The 22,265-nt window shown below is 36.1% G+C and overlaps 1 protein-coding gene across 3 annotated transcripts in view; it reads right to left on the reverse strand.

Annotated features, from left to right (window-relative positions):
- The window catches only part of CEP120 (centrosomal protein 120), a 75,367-nt gene that overhangs the window by 17,206 nt on the left and 35,896 nt on the right, over nt 1-22,265 (reverse strand). For all 3 annotated transcript variants that reach the window (XM_053665299.1, XM_053665300.1, XM_053665298.1), the window contains 9 exons: nt 20,290-20,439; nt 19,360-19,542; nt 17,394-17,490; nt 17,135-17,287; nt 16,514-16,603; nt 14,371-14,463; nt 12,912-13,073; nt 9,537-9,659; nt 3,116-3,214 (listed from right to left, as the gene is read on the reverse strand). In XM_053665299.1, the coding sequence (XP_053521274.1) occupies nt 3,116-3,214; nt 9,537-9,659; nt 12,912-13,073; nt 14,371-14,463; nt 16,514-16,603; nt 17,135-17,287; nt 17,394-17,490; nt 19,360-19,542; nt 20,290-20,439 (1,150 nt within the window). The remainder of the gene's footprint in view (nt 1-3,115; nt 3,215-9,536; nt 9,660-12,911; nt 13,074-14,370; nt 14,464-16,513; nt 16,604-17,134; nt 17,288-17,393; nt 17,491-19,359; nt 19,543-20,289; nt 20,440-22,265) is intronic.

A 22,265-nucleotide genomic window follows, 5' to 3' on the forward strand; every position in this document is an offset into this window, starting at 1 on the left:
GAGAAAACAATGTCATCTGTCAATCTACACATATGAACATAACAGTTTACTTGAAGTAAAAAACTTTTGTGTGGATATTTCTTAATAAAAAACATGACACTATGACGAAATTATCTCTTTCAATAATTATTACTCATTTCTCCAAAAGAAATGCCCTAATCGGCAACTAACACACTTCCATCTTTTCATTACTAATTTTGGTAATGCCTTGTAACACAGGTGGCAGACACAAGGCCCACGGGCTGAATCTGGCCCTCTACCTAGTTTCTACCTGGCGACAGAACTGAGTTCCTTGCCCCTTAGTTACACTTACATAGTCCTAAAACTGCACTCACCCTTTGAAGGCAACCTCGAGGCTGATGTAGTCCCTGGTGAAAATGAACTTGACGCCCCTGCCTTATAATTAATGATCATTGCATTAGCCTCTTCACCTTCGCGCCGCTACGTTTTCAACAAAAAGCACTATTTTCCATTTCGCCCCCTTGTACTGTTTGGAAACTTTAAATGATTTCAAATATAATAATGATATTTGAAACATTTCTCCATTAGCTTTGAGTGACAAAATACAATGATAAACCATTGTCTTCTTGTTTTCCTAATATTCATCTTCATTTGCATTCTCGCTGCCCTGAGATATAATTGTTATCAGATGAACTTGAGGTTCCCCAGGGGAGACAACTGCTGTTATCAAGAGCATCTACCATGGTCCAAGATGCATTTGTTCATTTTTCCTTATTCATTCTTATTTGAGTAGGCTCTCAGTAAGTACTTGCTGAATGAATGGGAAAAAATGAACAAATGCAATTAACCACAGAGGTTTCTTTAGACTCAATGCACTCTCATCTCCTTACGCACAAACTTTAGGAAGCATACCTACTGACACTTACAGATGTGTACATTTAGCCCTTGTATGTGTTTTTTCCCTTCTGTACAGTTTTTACAGAACATCTATTAAAACGACCATCCCAATACAAAGTATTATTATTATTCAAACTATATTCTACTCTACTCCCCTACTGCTGTTACTATAAAACAATATCCTCTTGTTCTCTAGACTTAAAATTGTTGATGCCTATCAGTTCTTTGAACAGTGAGTCATAAGTACTTCCAATATTTGTTCCGTTCATCAATATCCAAAGCTACCATCTAAATTAGGTGCCCACTGACTGAAACCAAGAACACTACACATAATGATGAGCTTTATGGCTCATCTCCTTTTTTTGACAGTTATCACTTATTGAGCATGTACTACATACAGACACTATTAAATGCTTCTAAATTCACTTAATTTTCAGAACAATCTGTGAGGAAAAATTTCAACATAAAAATGAGAATAATAGAGAAGTTAAATTATCCAAGCTGCAGAAGTAAAGAGGTCCATCTCAAATATTGTCTTTTCTATGACACCTTTCCTAAATCCTATTACATAAATGTACTCTGTATGGCTCTTTTCAGGGCTACTACAATTAGGTAGTAAATGTTGTATTTATAGCTTTCTTCCCTAGTACTAAGTTGTAGGCTCCCCAGGGGAAAGATTTGTTTTACTTGTAATTAATAAACCTAGGGCAATACCTTGAATATAGGAGACCCTCAGTACAAAATATGATTATTCACTCATCTGTCTTCAGTTCTGTGAACATATATAAAATTTGTGCTATTGTTAATACAATGGTCCCCCCTCTCTGCGGTTTTCAGTGGTTTCAGTTATACATGTCAAGATCCAAAAGTATTAAATGGAAAATTCCAGAGAGAAACAATTCCTAAGCTCTAAATAACTGCACACCATTCTTAGTGTGATGAAATAATCTTGCAGCCCTACTCCACCCCACCCAGGTCAATCACCCCTTGATTGAGCACAGCCACGCTGTCCACACTACCCACTCAGCAGTCACTTAGTAGCCCTCTCAGGTATCGGGTCAGCTACTGTGGTACTGCAGTCCCGTGTTTCAGCAATCCTAATGCTGCATCACACTGGCTATGTCATTCACCTCACTTCACCCCAGCACACATCAGTTTTACTGCATCATCTCACATCATCACACAGTGAATACAATAAGATATTTGAGATAGAAACAAATAACTGATTATAGTATATTGTTACAACTGTTCTATTTTTAGTTATTGCTATTCATCTCCTACTGTGCCTAGTTTATAAACTAAACTTCATCATACATATGCACATACAGGGAAGAAGGAGCATGGACAGGGTTCAGTACTATCTGTGGTTTCAGGCATCCATCAGGGATCTTGGAATGCATCCCCTAGATTAGCACAGGACTACTATATTATTTTATACTTGTAATCTCCACTCGTCTACAAGCTATGTTAGCATAATTTGCCTTATTTATTCTCATGCAGCCTAGTTCATACTCCTTTATGAAGGTGGTAAGCATTTAGTGCAATACCATAAGGATGCTTAATAGCATTTGATGGTTATGGAGATACATTAAGGAAAATTCAAATCTGAAAAGACTCTGTATACCAAATTTCATTTAGAATAAAACTGACACATTAAAACCAAAATTTAGAATAAGCTAACCATTACTGATCCATGTATTACCTAGTAGAAGAAGAGAAAAAATATAGAATTCAGTAAACTATCATTTTTAAACTCTTAGAGAATTATGCAAAAATTCCCTGTGATTCCTTCCTTAATTGAGTAAGTTACTGTGTCTTCTTAGGAATAACATCTAAAATATGTTCTTATGTTCTTAAGTTTGAAGACATGTTAAATTTTTAAATTTATCCTTAAGTTTCTCCCCTCAAAGGTATTCCCGATAGAAAGAAATTAAGACTAAAGAAAAAAATGGTAGTTTTATTAAGTACAGTAAAGAAGTTACCCAACTTCTTCTGGGAATGAGAACAGTTGGCAATTAAAGAAAAGGACCTAAGTGTTTGAAGTTTCAGTTTTTAATTTACAAAAGGAGGATCTTACATATATAACAACAACAACAACAACAAAATAGCCCAAATCTCAAAAACTGCAATGGAGATTCAAATGCAGACTTCTGAACATAACAGGTATCGCCAAATATGCAAACTTATAGAGAATCAAGGGAAAAAGACATGAAAAGAATAATCCACCATCAGCTGGATACCTGTTTAAACTACATACCTGTTTAAGTCTGGCGAGTTCTTTCAAAGCTCGTCCCCATTGTTGCTTGTAATGTAGTTTAGACTTAGTTGCAGATTCCAACTTTCTTTCAAGTTCCACCTAACAGTGATTAAAATCATATCAAGTGAAACACTATCCCACTGAGTACAATCACTGAAAGATAATATATACAAAGAGTCTGGCTTAAGAAAAGAGTTTATATAGTGTAACATACGACATCATCTAAAACTGTTATATAATTTACTATAAATATTATGGCACATGAACATTTTCTTGTTTAAAATATAGTCATATTTTTACTGCCTAACAGCCTATACTAAAAGAAACTAAATTAGCCTTAACCTTCAGACAGTTACTGTAAATGTATTTAAAACATGTATATCACATAAAGATCATGGGTGAAAAACGCATTTTTTAAACAAAAAGCAGTTCTAAATGTTAGCATTCCAATTTAGTTGGCATTCTAAATCTTAGAACCAAATTATTCCTTTTGGAGGCCTTTCATTATGTGGAATTTTGTCTTACAACAAGGAAAGCTAGCAGATTCTTTTATAACTACATTTTGGCTAAAAATCATAAATAGAATGCCGAAAACAGTGAAATGTTTAATCAGAAAGCAGTTTACTAAGAAAGAGTACAAAGTCAAAAGTATTTTAAGAATGTTAAAATAAACCCAAGTGAAAGACAAGTAATGCTCCTAATAACAATCAGCTAACTTTTATTTTCTATTTTTCCTCAAATATATAAAGAAAAACATGAAAGTGATTCAATTAAAAAAATAAGGCTATTTATACTTGCAGCAGGCAATCTGTTGTGCATGAACTGAAGCCAACTTGGCTCTGTTTTGGAATGTACTCTTCTCAATGTTTCAACCCAAGTACCAAACAAATTCATGTAGCCGACAGACAGTTTTACTATTTAAGTGATAATGTAATAATGTGCCTGAATTACAGTAAAATACTGTTACTCTAAACTGGTCCAATTTTTTAATATGAAATGAACTTTTTCCCATACACACAATTCCTACTGTTTTGCAGGAAAATAAAACTGAAGACGCTACACAAAAATTTGAACTTCAGAAAACTCATGTGAGAAAAGCAGATTGCCAAACTGCTTTCAGAAAAGACCAGAACATTCTCTGAAGTAATATACGACTTTGCTGAGTCAAGGTCTCTTCTGCTTTACAAATTTCCACTGCTTGGATTTAAATATGTTGACATTTTATAACTAGATTAACACGTCTTAAATTGAATACTCTGAGATTATTGAAGATGATTTCCACTTATGCCCAAAGATTTGGACATACTACTTGGAAATTTAACAATAGGACATACGTCAGAGGAATAAGAAAAATCTTTTTAAAAACTGGTGTGAGATAAGAAAGTCGTCTCGGAGAAGTCTAGTATCCTGATGAGCCCAAGGATAACAGCTGGCACAGGGATGAACCTAGAGGGACTGCATACAGTCAATAGACTGACTTCATCAGAAAACGCTGTCTAGGTATGTTACATTGGTTTTGCATGATTATCAAAATAATTCACATCTGCATAGTTATTCACATTAATTTAAAACACATGTATAATCAATACATATATTTAACAAATAAAAAATTGTAGCTAGCAAATCTGAGACATAAACCTCATTTCTCTAATTTATTCCTATTACCAAATCAACTACTACTAACTTTTTTATTTTTAAGGACACAGATGCCTCTATAATTCTAAAGAAATATATGGACCCAAGTCCCAGAAAAATGCACACAACCAAAGACCTGGAGTAAAGAGCCCTTATTGGGAGTCTATTTGAGTCTTGGGAAGCATTCGCACTGATATGTCATATAGACTTCTCTCTTGAAGTATTTCCAGTTTTAGTATTTTATATTCCTAATGCCCTTTCCTTAGCTCAGGCTCTTCTAGTGTCTCCTCAGCCTCAAATCTACCTATCCACAAATTTTGCAAATCACTATTAGATCAATTTGCTCTCTACTAAATAATCTGCTTCTTGCTTGTAGTATTGAGCCTAAACTCTTCTGCTAGGTTTCAAGGCAGTCCAAGATATAATTTCCATCCTATGTGTTTAACCTGCTTTCTTGGTATGCCTCAACAGGACGCCCTCTACTCCAACCACCAGGTGGGGTCCCCTACACACCCCTTTCTCTTTGCCTAAATTACCTCAGTACTTTCTTTTTCTTCTCTGCTTACTTCAAACTTCATATTCAGCTCAAACATTACTTCAGTCTGGAGCTGTCTTAAAATTATTATATTCTGAACACCAAATGATTTCTCCTATTTGAAGTGCAAAGGGTTTCTATTACATTCCCTGGTAGCTGATTGATTATACACGGTCATTTAAGAGTCTGTGAGCCCTTTCCCCAGTTATATTACAAACTCTCTTCTCTCACTTTCCCCCTTTGCCCTAAGGGGAGAGCACAGAGTAGATACTCATCAAATATTCTTAAATACAAAAACAACCTACGTATGTCCTAATTAATTATGCTTTCCATATATTTTTTAAACTTTATTTATTTATTTATTTATCTTTAGAGGGGAAGGAGAGAGAGAGAGAAACATCAATGTATGGTTGCCTTTCATGCATCCCCTGCTGGGAACTGGCCTGCAGGGAACCAGCCTGCAACCCAGGCATGTGCCCTGACTGGGAATCGAACTGCGATCCTCTGGTTTGCAGGCCTGTGCTCAATCCACTGAGCTACACCAGCCAGAGCTCATATTTGATTTTTGAAAGTCCCATTTTTATGCAATCTAAAAGACATTTCCTAGCTAAAAGCAAATGAAAGTATTATTCACTTCTTACATAATAAAGGGAATCAAGAATTACATTTAATAAAACTAACATTAATTTCTTTTTAGACCTTTTCAGTGAAAATGGGAAAATTTGTGTTCTACTGAGGAGAAGGGGTAATCACAGAAGTAAAATGGTCTTAATCAGACACAACCAGAAATTAGATTAAATCAGATACTTCTTCACTCATGCCTTCCTTTTCATGGTTTCTTTTTTTTTTTTTTGGTCTTTGTTACTACTTAAGAAATAAGATTCTGCCCTCTTCTGGCTCCAAAAAATATTTACAAAGAATATTCAGAAGAGCTAAGAAGCCTTGCTTTACTAGGCACTTAAACATGCTGAATGAAATCATTAGGTCTGATAGAGAGGCTGTCCAATTATGCATTTTTTTCCCATCTCTCTTTCAAATTCATGGTGCTCTTTATATTTTTAATGCTTAGTGATTTTTACCCTTTTGGCAGAAGTGTAGTTAAAAGAAGGAATTTTAAAAATCACTTAAAATTTCTATAGTAAATATTATCTAGTTCTAGATTATATTCATAAAAGATGAGTAAGATAAAGCTTCTGCTCTAACTTTGAGATAATTAGTCTCTAAATTTCCCAAGATAGAACGGAACTATTCTTTGACACTCACTTAACAGAGCTTGTGAGACTTGATGAGATACTGTCTGCGTGGTTCAAATATCTGGTACGTACCACAGTATTCGTATTTATAGACCAAGAAATACTTTAATATTTGGTTTTTCAAAGTAAGGGTGGCAAATGGCTAGCTGGATTTAAGGTCATTGGTACAGAAATGAGAAGAATATCAAAAACAGAGAAATGAAGAGACTGTCTAGGTATAAGAAGCATAATCAACAAAACTTGTCAATTAGATACATGGTGGGGGGGGGGACCAAAGATAGCATGGCGATTAATGGGCCACAGGAACATGTAATAAGTTCAGAAACACTGGAAGAAACCAATGAACACCCTCCTCAACTCAGAAGGTTTTCTTCACCACACTTCCTTCCGTCTCCAAGCTTTCCATACATTCATGCTTTTTGCCTCTTGATGTTTCTTCTTTCAAAGAGTAACTTCTGTGCTCAATCTCTTGTTTTCTTTTCAATGCCAAATTTTCTTTACCCTCTGCAATCTGGCTTATTAAAAGGCAGTGACTTAACTGTCAAACACATGGCCTTTCCTCAACCTTTCTTGACTTTCCATTCATATTTTTACTTTCTCATTCTTAAAACTCCTCCTTTTCTTTTGGGCACCACACTAGACTGCATTTACAATTTCTCCAGATGTTCTTAGCTTCCTTTCCTAACTCTTGCATTTTTTGTCTATGAAGCTGAACTTCCCCACTAAGTTTTATTTTCAGTTGTCCTTCCTAAACACTCCTTGAACAATTTTATCTACTTCTAAGGCTGTTATTATAGTTTATTAAAATGATGGGAACAAATCTGTATGTCTAACCCTTTTCTCTCTTCCTACTATAGGTTTTCATTTTTAATCATATTTAGTGAACTTCTCCACTTTTTATGCTGTCTAAAAGCAGAAGTCTCCACAACTTCTACTTCCCCCAAAAGTTCATTAAAATTCATTTCTGTTAATATTTATTAAGCCAATCTTATAAACTTGATTATAACCTCTGACTTTTCTTTCCAGGTGAAATACAAATTCTTTAACTTAGCATTAAAGTCTTACCACATGCTCTTAACAAGCTTATTTATTTTCATTTTGAAATGAAATCAGAGTTTACGGATTAAACTCTATATTCTAGTCTAGCTATCTCCCAAATAGGCAATAGACTTTCTAACCTGAATACTTCTCCTTGGGATAACCTCACCTACATATTTACCTACTTAAAATTTCACCTATTCTTGGGTTCCATATCCAGTTTCACTTTTTCGTTATACCAATGTGTAAATCGCGGAAGTGACTTTGTTTTCCCTTTCCATTCAGAACATTTACTAAGAGAAAGCTAGGTGATACTTACTATCATTTACCTCTCACTATACTTGAGTAAGTTCCTTGTCCCCCCCTTTTTCAAAAAGATTTTATTTATTTACTTTTAGAGAGGGGGAGGGAGGGAAAAAGAGAGAGAATCATCAGTGTGTGGTTGCCTCTCATGTGCCCCACAGTGGGGACATGGCCTGCAACCCAGGCATGTGCCCCGACTGGGAATCAAACCAGCACCTCTTTGGTTTGTAGGTCAGCGCTCAGTCCACTGAGTCACCCCAGCCAGGGCCCTTGTCTCTTTTTATAACTTGTTATTTACTTGACCCTATCCTGAACATTTTTGTATCATTCAGGATAGTATTTAGCATGATGTCGTAAGTAGTTCAAATTTTTGTTGGATAGTGAAAAACCAATTATATCATGAAAAACCAATGATATCAATCAGCATCCTGCCAGGAAGCCAGTAATCACTCTAGGTCTTTTGAACAGATACAAGAATCTCATTATACAGATTAAGACAGAGCAGCAATGCCAAAAAGGGTACAGTGAGGTAACCTAGTGATTGGCAAGAGCAGGAAGTCCCTACTTCTGGGTAGGAGGGATTACAAAAGGAAGTAGTTCTTGCTATCAGGAACTCAGAAACGGGGTTTGTCCAGCGAGCTAGAATCACAGCGAGGATTGTCCAAAGGAAGCTGGAGAAGGGATGTCTTGTGGGAGATGGCACCATAAAAAGATACAACTAAAACCAGGGCAAAAAAAAAGCTAAGAGAAGAAAAAAATTACTCTAGCATTGACTAGAGTGGGTAAATGGGAATTCACCAATCTTCTGTTAGTGCCCCCTAGTGGGTGAATCTACAGAAACAAAAGGGCACAGAAGCCTTCAATACAAAGCTGAGAGGGAAAAACAACAGGCAATGACTGGCAATGATATTCTTAAACTTCTAAAGGTGTTTTTTCAGTTTATTGCCTGTTATTTTCCTGTATATGCTATATCTTTTTAATAATGCCTAAAATTATCAAACTAAAATGTAAGAACACATACTGTCAAACTTAGGTTGTCTGTTGCACATTATACCTTTTTGAATGCCCAGAACCTAACTAAATGTTCTATTTGAAGGGAATCCCAATATCTGTGAGAGGGAGGATCTGGCATCTAATGACAGAAAACAAAATAGGGTGGATATGCCTTCTTCCAAACTAAGAGCAAAGTACATACAGGCCTATGATTTAAATAAATGCTCCTGTCTGGGACACTGAATCTAAAGAGTAGAAGTACGTGGAGAGAGTATTCACAATGGCTACCGCAAAACTGGGGCTTCGGCGGCCTGACACCAGAACCAGGATCATGCCGGTGACAGCCCCGACAGCAGCAGTCTGCGCACGCTGTTTTGTGACAGAGCACGCCTTCCTGGCTCACCCTGGTTCCTGCCCACATTTTGAAACTGCCTCTTCAGCCTTTCTGACAATTTTGTAAATTCCTTTATTCCTAATTAGTCAGTTCTGTTGCTTGCAACCAAGGGCTCTAATTAATATAAGCTACTGACAATGTCATGTGCCTTGAATTCTCTGGTGTTATTTGATATTAGAATACTTCAGTGAAATGTTACAGTGTACATCCAAGTGTCATTACAAATTGATCATTAGGACTAGTTAAGTTGCCATAAATTGACATGGGTACCTTTTCCAAGGTGAGCAGGTTTATTTCAGACTGTAGGCGGATTTCTGGTTTGTTGCTTTGCTGATCCTTAAACTGATGGAACTCTTTCTCCAAAATCTTATACTTATTTTCAGCATCAGTAAGCTGTATTAAAAAAAAAAAAAGCATTACAGCCATTTTAAAACAACAGATGTAAGTTTCATATTATAGAATTCAACAGTGCCATTTTTTCTTATTCTAAATATGTTCATAGTAGAAATTTTAGAAACAAATATATGAAAAAAATCAAGATGTCTAGTAATCTTAAAAATTTAGTAAATCAACTGACAATATCTAAAAATTTTTTAAGAGTATAAAATTTCTTATAGAACCAGTATCAAGAAACCATTTTTGTTAAATTGTACATGGCAAATCAAAAAATTACCTTATAAAAATACTGATACTTTATACTTAAGATGTTACATGTAAGAAGGTTGAAGATTATATAAATAGAGCACATTATTATCAATGAAAATCAAGTTTAATTTTAATGCAGTATTTATTCTTAAAATTGGGTACTATACAAATTTTGTACTTCAAACAGTATTATTACAATTTAAGGTAATTTAAAGATTATTTGGCCCAACTCCTTCATATTTATAGGTAAGAAAACTGAGGGTCAAAGGGCTAGTGAGCTAGACAGTGGCAGAGGCAAGACCAGAATTTTGCTCTTTTCTTCCCCCAGAATAGTGCTCTAATGGAGATCAGGAGGTACTTCCTTAATTTCAGAAGGGACAGACTGCCTTAACTCAATAGTCAGTAAAGATATTCTTTTCAAATCTGAGATTTAAAACAAAAATCAAATGTAAATAAGCACCATTACAGATGCTTCCCAAAAATATAAACCAGTATAACTATCCATAATTAGTTAGGTAAACCAATTATTTCTCTTTTAAAACATAAGAAAACTAAATTTGAAATACTGAGAAAATTTGTGGTAAAAATAGATCTTATCAATAATAAATTCTTGTTTTATGCCAACAAATACAAACAATTCTAATCAGAATTTATCAGGAGTCTTTAGGTAATACCATACTACATGTATAAATATTCCAAATAACAGAAGCTTCCTTCTCTGAACATCTAAATTTTTTAAAAATTTGAATAAAAATCTTTCTAAACTATCTCACCTGTTTTAAACAAAACCTACTAAACTTAATACTTAGTATTTGTTTCCTGTTGTTCAGGGCTTTATCATAACCAATTACTGTGGTTACAATCAGGTGGTAAAGCAGTAAGCTGTCAGGCAGACTAGGCTTTTTCCTTTGCTAAGTGGTCCATAAACTACATTGATTTTTTTTTTTAGGTTCTGGTAACTGCCTTTATATATTTGAACAGAGATACTTTATCTCCATCAGTTTTTGCCTACAGTATGTCTATCAGTCCCTTCTACCTACCTAGTTAGAATTGTACATATGGTACATGTAACCTGGTTCAGAGTAGGGCTTAAAAAGGTTGTACAAAGAAAATGTTTCAGTTGTGGGCTTAGCAACATGGGTATCTCAGAAACTTCTCTGCCCCCCAGCCCCCAGTTGTTTCCCAGGTCTTTAGATTATGTTTTGGGAGTTCCTTGGGTAAGTTTTCTAAAATACTAGTTCTTCCCACAAAGGCTCTTGCTACAAAGATGTTAACTATTTACACCAGTCCAAGACAAGGCAGTTTGTCTACCTTGGAATACCCCAACCTGGGATTTTTCCACAACTCCCCTGGGTCTACATGGTGGAATCTTCCTGACAATTGGGAGAAGGGAAGCATTTGGTGAATCCCATCACAACTGCCTACCTTTTAACTTCATCTTTCATATTTTAAATGAGCTCTCCATAATAACAATCAAATTCGTATTTATGACTGCTAAATAATGTGACCTTAACTGACCCTGAACTGCTATGAGAACTACTCTTCATGCCAGACTTTACCGAAGACTTTGGAGGCATTCATCATACATCTCTAATCCACAATGACATTTTTCAAGATAAGCTTAATATTTAACAGATTAATGTTTCTATTTTTTAACAAATATGTATTAAGACCAAATTATGCAATAAAGGCTGTCTGGGCTCTAGGCATACGGATACAAAACTGAAATAGTTTTATGGAACTAACAATCTGACACTGGTCAACTTATTACATCAGTGAAAATTAAAAGAAGAGAAGAATATCCCATGAAAATACATAACAACAATTTGAAGAGCAGGGGTCAAGGACCATTTCCCTGGGTAAACAGCACACACACAGACCCTCTGGTTTTGTGATGCTAGCACGGTATGCTGGACGACCTGAGGAAGACCAGTGCAGCTGGTGTATAGGGCAAACGCGCGAGAGTGGGAGATGAGGTAAGGCAAGGTAATTATTCTGATCTTTATCCTATGAGCAATAAGATGACACTGTAAGGTTTTAGAGGAAAGTGTCATGATTCCTAATGTCAAAAATATCACTGGCTATAACAGGAAGAACAGGAATAAAGAACAGGAAAGTTCGGGCACTTACAGGAAGTTTGGGCATGGATGGGAGGATCATGCTGGGTTTTAAATGCCTTTATGCATCTAATCAGAGATGTCAAAAAGGCAGTTAGATAGCTGGGTCTAGAGTGGAAAGGAAAGGTCTGGGATAATAAATGTTAAAGACCCAGAGGTACAGACTGTCTTTGTACCCATGGGCATTAATAAGATTGTTGAGTACAAAGTAAGTCTTGAACTTGAAGTCTAACATTTACTGGCTAAAGGAAAACAAGCCTGCAAAGGAGCCTGAGAGTGGCCAGAAAAGCAGAGGCAAAAAAGGAGAGTGGTGTTGGAGAAGTGGAGAGAAGAGAATACATAAAAACAATGACAACAGTGTTGATGTCAATAACTCTGAGTAAGATGAGAAATGAAAGGTGCCCAACAAACTTAAGTGACTGAGTCCTTGGTGGCTTCTCTGACAACTGGCTGGCCGGAGCACTGGGGACTGAAAGCACAGTGCGATGGGTTGAGAGGTGAGTGTAAGATGAGGAAATGAAGAGGAGCACAGACAATTCTATCATGAAATTTGGTTCTTAACTGAATTCAGTCCAGTGACAGGAAATATACCTGTATGCTACAAGGAGACTTACCAGAAAAAGATTTTAAGCTGAGAGTTACCTGAAATGTAGCACAATCTCATGCAAGTAATTGTAAGAAAAAGAAAATTATTCCAGTATAACTCTTAAGCTTTAACTTAGGAAAAAAAGATCCAACTTAAAGTATATTTGAATATCAGTGCAATAAATATTAAATGTCCAAATTACTGTGAGTTTTTTGTAACTTTTTAGTGAACCATACCTATCATTTCTAGATGCAAATAAACTTTAAGTATAAAGAGAAGACAGGTATTTCATCCAACCTGCTGCTGAAGTCGGAGCTTATCCTCTTCCAGCTGCTTGATCTTTAACCTTTCCAGTTCTACTTGGTGAACACAATCTTCCTTGGCCCTGCGGATAGAGCTCTGAAGTTCTTGCAGATTCCGTTCACGTTCTGATTTCAGTTCCTTTCTTTCTCTTTGAAGCTTAAAAACAAGTGCATCTTTGAGAGGCTGACCTATTATGAGCTGCATTATATTATTCAATATTCTATTATCTATATAAATAGTCCAATGTTCAGAATGTTTACATTTACTTTCATATACTTTTCAGTGGAGACTTAATCTCTAAATAGTCTGAAATTGTACATTTTCATTTAATTTTAATATACAAAGTATATACAAAAATCTATTATGAGTTGTGTAAACTCAACTGAAAATGCCCTAATCACTTAAAATTCTGACTTGAATAAACCCATATTAATGTATAAGCAAATAAACCAAAGATTCTTTTCTTCTTTTAGAAAACTTATTCTCTGCCTAATCACACAGGAAATAAACTCTTAGTATTAGGAACAAATATACATTTTAAGTTTAAATATCTACATCAATTTTGACATCTCAGAAAGTGTATAAAGATAAGCTTAGGGTAATATGCTGATAAAACTTTAAGAAACATATTTGGGTAGGAAAGGAGCATATAACTTTAATATGCTTTCATATTTGAAAGGAGCATATAACTTTAATATATAAGAAATTCTAATTACTATGAAATTATTTTTATAATAATTTTTAAAAGTAGGGTAAATTTTAGTAAGACCTAACAAAAATGCGGACTAGGCCTTCTACTCATCTGTTCTTGGTAACCAATCTTCAAAGGGCAAGAGAGGTAAGTTACTTCTTACTGAAAACAAAATTAGATTCTAGACCCCTAAGCCTGGGCTACATTTTCTCTTTTCTCCAGGTAGTGCAACTATCCATTCCTTTACATAATGGGAAAGTTAGCCAAATATTCCCACTATTGCAGAAGTCAACCAAACTAGCTGAATAATAGTTAACCATTTCAAACAACAAATACTTTCTACCTGTTCCTTACATTCTGAAACATAAACATGCTTTACCCAGCTGAAGAGGAGTTTTTTCCATATTCAAAAGACAATTTCTATGAAATACATTTTATATAAATATAAAGAAAAAATGAATGGCATAAGCCTAATATATATACAGATTCTGTGAAATAAAGATATTTGATACAAGGCCCTGACCAATTTGGCTTAGTTGGTTATGCACTGTCACGCAAAGTAAAAGGTCACTGGTTGTATTCCCGGTCAGGGCATATATCTGGGTTGTGGGTTCGGCTCCCATGGGGGTGCCTACAAGAGGCAACGCATGTTTCTCACATTGATGTGTTTTTTCCCTGTCTCCTCCCTCCCTTCCCCTCTTTCTAAAAATAAATACATAAAATTGTTTTTTGAAAAAAGATATTTGACAGACAAAAAAATACCTCTGATTCTGTAATGGCAAGCTGCTGCTCTCGCTTCTCTAAATCAATTAATGTTTTTTGAAGTTTTCCTTCCAGAATAGTATATTCTGCCACCTAAAATATAATAAAATTATCTTAAATCTTTTCCCCAAACTCAAAACACACACAATTTCAAAAATATATATACAAGGACTTCCTGCCAAGATGGAGGCATAGGTATAAACACTGTACCTCCTTGCACAACCAAATTTAAGGACAACAAAGATTTAGAAACAAAAACAAACCAAAACAGACAGAAGACTGAACTGTACTGAATCCGACAACAATGAACCATTCAGCCAGACAGGTAAGAAGGGTGGAGTTGGTGGCTCGAGAAGAAGGGTCCCGGCAGGAAAAGGCGGTGGTTAGCAGACCGGGTAAGTGTGGGACAAAAACCCAGTAAGGCTCACTAGGTGGCCAGCTGACCGCAGACACACATTCGTGCACAGATAAACCAGGCAAAAAAATGGGCAGTGAGACAGACCGGGCAACCCAGGGCCCCAGCGATGGGAAATAAAGCCTAAAAGCACTGATTGGAAAACCTTTAGGGGGTTGAGGTGCCGGGAGAGGCTACCAGCCTCAAAGGAGAGTTTGTTGGGGAGACCCACAGGGTCCTAGGATGTACACAGGCCTACACACACACCCGGGAACCAGCACCAGAAGGGCCCAATTTGCTTGTGGGAAGCAGTAGAGGGGACCGAAATCCAAGAGAGAGCCCAACAAACGCCACTGCTCCCTCTCTGACCCCGCCCCCACATACGGAGTCACAACCCAGCCACCGGGGTGCCTGGCCCTGGTGAACACCTAAAGCTCCGGTCACATAACAGGTGTGACCGGACCAAAAAATTATGGCTCAAACCTGAAGAATAAATCACAGCCCCAGAGCCAATACTTTTAAGCAACCAAGAGATAGCCAACCTGTCAGATACTCAGTTCAAAACACTGGTGATCAGGATGCTCACAGAACTGGTTGATTTTAGTCATAAATTAGATGAAAAAATAAAGGCTACGCTAAGTGAAATGAAGGGAAATGCACAGGGAACCAATAGTGGTGAAAACAAAACTGGGACTCAAATCAATGGAGTGGACCAGAAAGAAGAAAGAAATAACCAAACAGAAAAGGATGAAGAAACAAGAATTCAAAAAAATGAGGAGAGGCTTGGGAATCTCCAGAATATCTTTAAACACTCCAACATCTGAATTATAGGGGTACTAGAAGGCGAAGAGAAAGAGCAACAAGTGGAAACCTTATATGAACAAATAATAAAGGAGAACTTCCCCAATCTGGCAAAGGAAATAGATTTCCAGGAAGTCCAGAAAGCTCAGAGTCCCAAAGAAGCTGGATCCAAAAAGGAACACACCAAGGCACATCATAATTACATTAGCCAAGATTAATATGAAGGAGAGAATTCTAGAAGCAGCAAGAGATAAGAGGACAGTCACCTACAAAGGAGTTCCCATCAGAATGTCAGCTGATTTCTTAAAAGAGACCTTACAGGCAAGAAGGGGCTGGAAAGAAGTATTCCAAGTCATGAAATCCAAAGACCTACATCCAAGATTACTCTATCCAGCAAAGCTTTCATTTAGAATGGAAGGGCAGATAAAGCACCTCTGAGATAAGGTCAAGTTCAAAGAGTTCATTATCACCAAGCCCTTATTATATGAAATGTTAAAATCTAAGAAAAAGAAGATAAAAAATATGAACAGTGAAAGGACAGCAAACTCACAGTTATTAACGACCAGACTTAAAACGAAAGCAAACTAAGAGGACAGTTAGATCAGGAGCAGAGCCACAGAAATGGAGATCACATGAAGGGTTAGCAACAGGGGAGTGGGAGGAGGAGAAGGGGGGAGAAGATACAGAAAATAAGTAGCAGAGACAGTAGATAAAAAATAGGCAGGGGGAGGGCAAGAATAGTATAGGAAATGTAGAAGCTAAAGAACTTGTGACACATGGACATGAACTAAAGGGGGGAAATGTGGGGAAAGGGGGTGCACAGGGGGGGAAATGGGACAACCATAATGACATAATCAATAAAATATATTAAAAAATATATATATATATACAAGGCACTATAATTAACATTCTTTCTCTCCTCCTTCAATTTCTATACAAGATAACTACCTTTTTCTTTACTAGTGATTCTCTCTCCCGGTCCCTTTTCTTCCATTCTTCTGCAAGAGCTTGCATATGAGCCAGTTCTTTCTGTTTCAGCTACAAAAGGAAGAAAAATAAATTCAGGAAAAAACCTAAATACTTCAAGTAAACAAATCAGTTGTTCTCAGTTAAAAATTAAGTGATCACTGCTCTGGCCGGTGTGGCTCAGTTGGTTGGAGTATTGTCCTATAAACCAAAAGGCTGAGGGTTCGGTCCCCGGTCAGGAGTGTTTAAGAGGCAAAGATCAATGTTTTTCTCTCTCTCTCACTCTCATGATTCCAAGTTCTAGGAGGGCACACTAAATGAGGACCTGAAATTTAAAGAAAGCTCCATGTTCTCAATCTCTGAACTCTAATCTTCAGTCCTAATTTTGCCTAAGACAAAGTTTAGGGGAAATCTTCTGAATGGCTTCTGCCACTCCATCACATTTAGAATATTTTATCCTCGATTTTTCTTTACAAGTAAGGTATTCTTGACATACAAAGGGACTAGATGGGGACCCATGGAACACAGAACATTTTTCCTTCACCATGTAGGCTTGACTAAGCAGAGAAAATAAGAGTTTTAAAGTAACATTTAGAAAGTAACCTGATTTTCAAAAATGTCTTCTTGCATCTCTTTCCACATTTCTAGCTCAAGTGCTGCCTTGTATTCTAAGGTTTCACGAGGCTCTGTCTGGATTTCCGAAGGACAAGGTGCAGGGGGAAGAGAAGGTGGCTTCTGCTGCACGGCAGCTAACCCCTAACATGGGAATAAAAAAAAAAGCACGTTGAAATAAATACACTCACTCACATAGCACATTAGGTCCATTTTAAAGAGTGACTTGATAACATGCAATGATAGGTACCTGAGATGAATCAGAGACAAAAATCTCACGTGTTTTTACTAGTCCGTAATCTTCTAGAGTCATTGTATAAGAAAGACTTATTATCCTGTTATTTGACCTACAAATGAAATAAAAAATACATTAAAATTCATGGAAACATTTTTATATTTTTTCTCTTATGTACCCAATGCTATGGTATTGAATAGACAACATTTCCTGCATCTGACACTTGCTGCTGAAACCGCAGCAGTTTTATAAGCTTCAAAAACTTCCACTTGATTTTATTTGATCACAAACACCTTATTAAGTACACACCTCTGTTTACCATAAAAAGAGATACTGTAGGTTGCTTGAAAAAAACAAAAAGTATAAAATACAAGAGCAATTTAAAATCTCACTGCCCACAAGTTATTACTGCTAAAATTTCTTTGTTTTGTTTATAGGTATATGTACTATGTACATGTACATAGTAGGACAGTTTTGTCCTTTTTTCCTGTTTACATCAAGAGCATTTTCTTTTGTCATAAATATTAATTTAAAATATAATTTCAATGCCTGTAACACATACTAAAAAATTTATGTGTTTAATAAACTTAATTCCTTTATTCTTGAATATACATAGGATTTTTGAAGTTGTTATTATTACTCTTTTACTTTTCTGAGGTTGAATATACTTGTACATAAATCTTCTGTTAGGTATGAGCACTGACTCAGGATAATTTCTAGAAGCAGAATAACTATGTTATTTTTATCAGTATGAGTATCTCTCTGTAGCATAGAACTACATGTAGCATTTATCATTAAATAAAAACAAGACAAAATGTTGGAGGAAAATAGAACTGAGCAAATACAAATAAACAAACAAACAAACACATGGCTTAGTCTAAATCAAATATATTCCAGAAACCCTGGGTTAGACAAAACTTCAGTCAATGTATCACACACAGTTCTATCACAGTTAGAACTTAATCAACTTTTACATTTTCTTCTAATCTCATAGATTTTAGAAGAAACTTGAAAAGTTTACTGAAGCCCTACCACATATGAAGTTTTCACTTAGGTAAATCTAAAATTTCTTAGTCTATAGAGCAGGGCAATAAAAGTTAATATTTATAACAATCAACATTAAAATAACTTCAAATAGTAAGGATTTGATTATTTTCATTGTATTCTACATATGATAAAAAGTGCTAATTTTTAAGAGATTTTCAACAGCAGGAGTTAAGAGAATTTTCAGTTGCCTAGAGTATCTGATTCTCAAAACACTCATTCCCGATCTTCCGAGTGAATGAAAGTGTTACCAACTAACTCACCACTCTCTGGAAGTGGCTACTGATGGGAAAGGGTACAGGAAGAAATTTCAACGTAACTTTTTAGATCTCCGCTTTTTACTGAGCCTGATTTCCTTATACCTTCTTACTATGCCTTAAAAATACAGACATGTCATACATAGTGCCAAACAATTTAAATTTCTACTGTTTAAGTTTTAAAGATCACTCAACAAATATATTATTTTGTCTGAAATATGTGAACTCCAGCTTTTCACTCTGGCAATGAATTTCAGGGCCAAAAACACAATTTTTTTTAAGGGGCAAACATCTGTAACATTCTCAGACTTCAGTAATGAGGTAAAAGTTGAAATATTTTTTAAGAAGAGAAACAGTCATGCCCAATGCAAAATTATGTAAGAATGCAGGATAAACTTGACCTTGAATTACTAAATAAAAAGATCCTGAATTTAAAATTGCCAACAGGCAATAAAAAAGAAAATATATTCAACAGTCCGAGTAAATATTATAGTATTATATAAGAATAAATTCTTCACTTTGTGAGGGTATAATGGGTATTAGAAAGCTAAACAACAAACCAGGATATAGTTCCCACGAGTCAAAAGAGAAAGATCAGTCAAAAAATGTTACGAAAAGATAAGGTTGTAGCTAGTTAATCAGAATAAAAAGAGAAGACCATTTGCAAAATGCATCATTACCCTTGTGCTGCTATAATAGGCACACTTTCACTGTGAGTCTGACGCCAACACTGTTCACCATTAGAACCTAAAAAGCGAGTTTTTTCTGCAGACAAGATGTTAGAAAGCTGGATTCTGGCGATTCCCAGAAGCAAATCTTTACTCATTTTATCCTTGTGCCATAATTCAATCAGCAATGGAATCCTGAGAAAGAGAGAAACATATTCATACCTATCAACTCTAAGTTTTTTGGACTAAAATCTTTGGATTCCATTAATGTAGTCAAAGATATATTTGTTACCTGGAATGTAAAAGCTCAATTCCATAGATAACAGAAAATTCCATTACATCTACACCTCTTTCCTTGCAATAAAGACAGCCTCCAAACACTATCATTTCCACAAATGGTTAAGTTTCAGCTACCTTTCACTCTTCCTTTTAAAATATTATAAAAATTTGAATTTTGATACTATGATAAAGTAAAATGACATTTCACAGATCTCATTTTTCTTCACAAATCTATTTCAGGTAGCTGAATTAACACCTCCATTTTACATAGATAAAAATGAAAAAGAAAATAATACACTATAGTCATTCAGTGAATCAGTAATAAAAACTAAAGAGTTCTACTTATCTCTGCATATATTAGGAAAAGGCAAGACTACTTATCCAAGTTCCTATACTACTTGTAGGCTGTTTTAACAAGTTCTACTATCTAAACTTAGGCAAATAAGATATGAAGATCTGAAAAGAGCCTTCATAACAACAAAAAACTCTGTAGCAAAGAATAAATGTCACAGACATTGTGTATTTGTTTCTAGATTCTCAAATGCATAAACTGCTATGGATTTAAGCCTACAGGAATCCCTCTTCTTTATAAAACAAACTTTTCAAGAGTTGCCTTGAGAAGATATTAATAGTGTCATATACACAGTGTACTATATACATTACCTTAAGAAGGTATCTTGCAGCTGATGAGGCATAGTCGCAAAATCAAATGCACAGTATGATTGGGGAAGAAAAACTTCCATGTTTTTCCGAACTTCTACAGGAGGATTAGTCATAATAGGAGCTGCACTTCCAAAAAATGGATACGAGTACCTAGAATTTCAGAGAAACCAAATCTTAGTGTTTATAGAATTTATACTGTTAAAAAAATTACAATATGGAAAAAACATATTGTAATTCTTGCCAAGATGGTGGCCTAGTTAGAAACACTTTGCCTCCTTGAACAACCAAAAGGAGGACAACAACAAATTTAAAAACAAAAAATAACCCAAAATGCCAGAAAACAAACCTGTATGGAAGTCCGACAACCAAGGAGTTAAAAAAGAAACATTCATCCAGACTGGCAGGAGAGGCAGAGAGGACTCAAGGCAAGACAGTAGCTGGAGGACCGGGCAGTCCCACATTTGCGTGAGGATAAACTGGGAGGAACTACTAAGGAATATGACATACCAAGCAACCCAGGGTTCCAGCACAGGGAAATAAAGCCTTAAAACCTCTGACTGACAAAACCTATGGGGGTTGTGGCAGCAGGAGAAACTCCCAGCCTCATAGGAGAGTTAATTGGAGAGACCCACAGGGTCCTGGAATGTACACAAACCCACCCACCAAGGAATCTGTACCAGAAGGGCCCAGTTTGCTTCCAAGTAGCAGGGGAAGTGACAGAAAGCAAACCGAGAGCCCAGCAAGTGGCACTGTTCCCTTCCTGGCCCCTCACTCACACATAGAACCACAATGCAGCAATGTGGGTTTCCCCCACCCCGGCAAATACCTAAGGCTTCGCCCCTTACTACATAACAGGTGTGCTGAGACAAAAGAAAAGTATGGCCCAAATGAAAGAACAGATCTAAGTTCTGTTTTTGGAGCTAAGTAATGAAGAGAGCCAACCTATCAGATGCACAGTTCAAAACACTGGTGGATCAGGATGCGCACAGAAATGGTTGAGTACAAATGCAAAAGAGAGGAAGAAATTAAGATTATGCAAAGGGAAATAAAGGAAAATGTACAGGGAACCAAAAGTAACGGGTAGGAAACAGGGATTCAAATCAACAGTTTGGACCAGAAGGAAGAAATAAACACTCAACCAGAATAGAATGAAGAAATAAGAATTTAAAGTGAGGAGAGGCTTAGGAACCCCAGGGCAACTTTAAATGTTCCAACATCCAAGTCATAGGGGTACCACAAGGAGAAGAGGAAGAGCAAAAAATTGAAAACCTAGTAGAAAAAAAATAATGGAGAACTTCCCTAATCTGGCAAAGGAAACAGACTTCCAGGAAGTCCAGGAAATTCAGAGTCCCAAAGAAGTTAGATCCAAGGAAGCACACACCAAGGCACATCACAATTATGTTACCCAAGTTCAAAAATAAGGAGAGAATCTTAAAAGCAGCAAGAGGAAAGGAGACAGTTACCTACAAAGGAGTACCCATAAGATTGTCAGCTGATTCTTCAAGAGACCTTACAGGAAAAAAAAAAAAGAGACCTTACAGGCAAGAAGCGGCTGGAAAGAAGTATTCCAAGTCATGAAAGGAAAGAACCTACATCCGAGATGACTCTATCCAGTAAAGCTTTCATTTAGAATGGAAGGGCAGACAGAGTGCTTCCCAGATAAGGTCAAGTTAAAGGAGTTCATTATCACCCAGCCCTTATTATATGAAATGTTAAAGGGACCTATCTAAGATAAAGATGATCAAAAATATGAACAATAAAATGACAACAAACTGGCAACTATCAACAACTAAATCTAAAAAAAACATTAAGCAAACAACTAGAACAAGAACGAAATCAGAGAAATGGAGATCACATGGAGAGTTATCAGTGGGGAAGGGAGAAAATGAGGGAAAAGGTACAGGGAATGAGAAGCATTAATGATAGGTACAGAATAGACAGGGGGAGGTTAAGAATAGTATGGAAAATGAAGAACT

Source organism: Artibeus jamaicensis, unplaced genomic scaffold (assembly GCF_021234435.1).
Source record: "Artibeus jamaicensis isolate MK-2021 breed Jamaican fruit bat unplaced genomic scaffold, CSHL_Jam_final contig_402, whole genome shotgun sequence".
NCBI classification, from domain to species: domain Eukaryota; kingdom Metazoa; phylum Chordata; class Mammalia; order Chiroptera; family Phyllostomidae; genus Artibeus; species Artibeus jamaicensis.